The 3,651-nt window shown below is 35.9% G+C and overlaps 1 protein-coding gene across 1 annotated transcript; it reads left to right on the forward strand.

Annotated features, from left to right (window-relative positions):
• Positions 1–1,156: 1,156 nt before the first annotated feature.
• Positions 1,157–2,773, forward strand: LOC113757922 (berberine bridge enzyme-like 24). Its single transcript, XM_027300986.1, has 2 exons — positions 1,157–1,907; positions 2,064–2,773. The coding sequence occupies exons 1-2, from the start codon at positions 1,157–1,159 to the stop codon at positions 2,771–2,773; spliced, it is 1,461 nt and encodes a 486-aa protein (XP_027156787.1).
• Positions 2,774–3,651: the final 878 nt, after the last annotated feature.

Genomic DNA, 3,651 nt, shown 5'->3' on the forward strand with positions numbered 1-3,651 from the left:
AACGGAAATTGGGATAATTTTAGAAACCTCCCTTGACATTTTTGACAATTTCACTTAGACCCCTTGAGCTTTATGAAATTACACATATCCCCTTCATTTCATAGTTTTTAGTAACCAAACCTTAAAATGACATTGATTTGGTCAAATTTTTAAATGAATAACCTAAAATGCTCCTGTTTAATGTATTTTAATTTACTTTCTTATACAACTATAAGATTGTCTAGCATAATAATAAGGAACATGTGCCAAATTTGTCATGTCCAAATCTATTATTTGATAAACAACCATAATAATAATGATGATTTTACCACTATGATAGGATATTTTTTATCATGTTTTACTAGGGATCTAAATATATAAGGAAAAAGTGCCATAATTTGGCTGTGCTTTTGGGCCATTTCATTTTGATTTATTATTGATTTTGATAATAAAAAAAAAGGAAACAATGATCAGCAAAAGTTCTGGATCACATTTAAGTTAACTTGTCAAAAAAAAATCAATAATTCGACATTTGGTTACAATAGGAACTAGAAGCAATAGTAGTAGTTCTTGATATATTATATTGGCAAAAAAATAAAAAAAAAAGAGGAATAAGAAGGAAAAAGAATGAAAAAATTATTTTAAAACTCATTCTTAGTATATTACCAAACAAGGGAATTTCATAAAAATGTTTAAGGGTAGTATTGTCATTTTAAATGGAAAGGGAGGTACATGTAATTTTAAAAACCTTGAGGGAGATTAGTGAAATTGTCAAAGATTTCAAGGGAGGTTTCTGAAATTATCCATAGAAATTGCAAGACAACCTGTCATAAAGAAATACTAACGTGTACGGTTACTTAAGGATGAGCTGCTTACCAATTTAATGTTTCTCTTTGGCAAGAAAATTAACGATGCATGCATGCTAGTTATAATTCTTTGAAAATAGTGGTCAGAAATTTTTCTTGCCAATCTGCAGAGCTGCTCTTCGTGATAAGAGCTGCTCATGTGGTTTTGCAGCTTGCACATGACTGAAGCCATCAAAGTTAGGCGGTAAGTTAGGAGTGAAACCATGGACACTCTTTTTTTTTTAATCACTAGATTTGAAGTCAATTCATTCAAGAAACGCTATAAATACCATACTCAGGAATCGTGCCAAAATCACCCAAAAATGAGGAAAATGTCCTATTCAACAATGTTTCAATTTGCTTTCCTCCTCCTCTGTTCCATCTCGTGGGCTTCTGCTTCTCATCCTTCCCGCGGAGATTTTGTTCAGTGCCTTTTGAATTATACCGATAGCCCCTCATATTTTGCAAAAGCAATATACACCCAAAACAGCTCTTCTTTCACATCAGTCTTGGACCAGTACATCCACAATTTACGCTTCCTTTTACCCGAAGTTCCAAAGCCCCTAGTCATTATCACTGCTTTGACTGAAAATCAGATTCAAACAGCAATATTTTGCTCTAAGAAGTACCGCTTACAAATGAGAATTCGAAGCGGTGGCCATGACTTTGAGGGGAGCTCCTACACTTCTAACGTCCCATTTTTCGTCCTTGACATGTCCAACTTTCGTTCAATCTCCATAGATGTTAAAGGTCAAACCGCATGGGTTGGAGCTGGAGCAACCGTTGGGGAAGTATACTACAGCATTTATGAGGCGAATAGCACTCTGGGATTTCCAGCTGCCTACTGCCCTACTGTTGGCATTGGTGGGCACATCAGTGGCGGAGGCTATGGTCCATTGGTAAGGCAATTTGGCCTGGCCGCAGACAATGTCATCGATGCTCGTGTCATCGATGCAAACGGAAGAGTTCTCGACAGAACGAGCATGGGTGAGGATCTCTTTTGGGCTATTAGAGGTGGAGGCGGTGCTAGTTTTGCTGTCATTCTTGGATACAAGTTGAAATTGGTTGAAATTCCAGAGGAAAGTTTACCTGCCATGTTTCCAATCAACAGAACCTTGGGACAAAAATGCCAACTCAAAACTTCTATATAAAGTGGCCAAGATTATTGCCCCAAAGCTAACCCACTAAACCGTTGTTATCACCACCCCAAAATTGTCAGTATCAATTCAAATCAAACAGGTAAGAGAACCTGTAACAAGGATACATTTGTGTTCTGTTTTCCCGTGGCGAAGTGTGTAACTGTCTGTTTCAATCATGACCCAACAATCTTCCTTGAGTTGGGGTTGAAGAAGCAGGATCTGCCACCGAAATGGCTATGGATCCAATATTTTGCTTATGCCAGCGGTCTACCAACTAGTAACATTACAGAGTCCCTGACCAGCAGAGTCTCTTCAGCTAAACTGTATTACAAGGCTAAATCCGATTTTGTCAAAGAGCCTATCCCTGAAAATGGGATTGAAGAGATATTGAGAAAGCTTAATGAATTACCTCCCTTTATGGGAATGCTGGAGTGGAATCATTTTGGAGGAGGGGTAATGGAAACAATTCCCGAATCAGCAACTCCATTCCCACATAGAGGAAATTTGTACCTCATGTGTGAAGGGGTTTCGTGGGATGAACAAGTGGTGTCCAAGCAGCGTATTGATTGGCTGAGAAAGCTTTACAAGGTCATTGGAAAATATGTTCCTAACAATCCAAGAGCTGGCTATGCTAACAGTCGGGACCTCGATTTGGGTGTGAATAACAAAGGTAAAACAAGTGTTGAAAAAGCAAGGATCTGGGGTGCTCCATATTTCAAGGATAATTTTGATAGATTGGTCCAAGTGAAAACCAAAGTTGATCCTTATAATTTCTTCAAGAATGAACAGAGTATCCCAATTTCTCAATGATCATTATGTTTGAAGAAGAAAAACGTTGGTATCTTAGTGTATCCAGGAGATGAAGAATTATGATTGTTGTATTTGTTTTAGTGTTGTGTTTTTTTTTTACTCAACGATGAGGGAAGCCAGCAAAAATAAAATCCAACAACTACTTTTTTTTTTTTTTTTTTTGTCAAACAACTACTTGGGGTCAACTATTTATATACTTCGTATGCTATGGAAATTTTACTCTCTGAATCAAGCGTAGTTACAACGTACTACTTCATATGGTCTTCAAAACAGTAATGGATGGGATAGGATTGAAATGGTGCTTCTCAAGTCTAATTAGAATGGGGTGGAAACAAACAAGGATGAGGTAGGATGGAAATGGTTCTTCCTAAGTCTAAGAATGGGGTGGAACCAAAATAGTATGAAAAAAGGGGGAAAAAAGTCGAGAAGAAAGTAACTATTGAATTGGCAAATAGGTAAAGAAATTTTTTTAAAAAAAAGGAATTTCTTAGAAGAGATGAAATTTCTTAGAATAAGAATTTTGCATTGCTTTTTCTAATTAAAAATAGTTTCTTTTTATTCCTTTTTACCCATTCAAGAATATAATAGTTTTATCATGACTATTTTTTGTAATTTTTCTTCCTTTGTGGTTCTCGAAATGTAAATCCAATTACTTTATTTCTAACATACTTATATTCTTTTTCCAAAAGATTAAGGATCACGAGAATCATCTTTGTAATAGCTTTTTTTTTCTAAGAAATTTCTTTTCTTTATTGAGCGCTTCCATAGTCATTAATCTTTTCTAAGTCTTAGTTAACCCTTTATAATATTTTTCATCTACGAAATGACAAAAATACCCTAACAAATGTCGTGTGCAGCTAGTGTGCCACGAGCTCTAT

This window comes from Coffea eugenioides, unplaced genomic scaffold (genome assembly GCF_003713205.1).
Source record: "Coffea eugenioides isolate CCC68of unplaced genomic scaffold, Ceug_1.0 ScVebR1_3427;HRSCAF=4637, whole genome shotgun sequence".
Classification (NCBI taxonomy): Eukaryota; Viridiplantae; Streptophyta; class Magnoliopsida; order Gentianales; family Rubiaceae; genus Coffea; species Coffea eugenioides.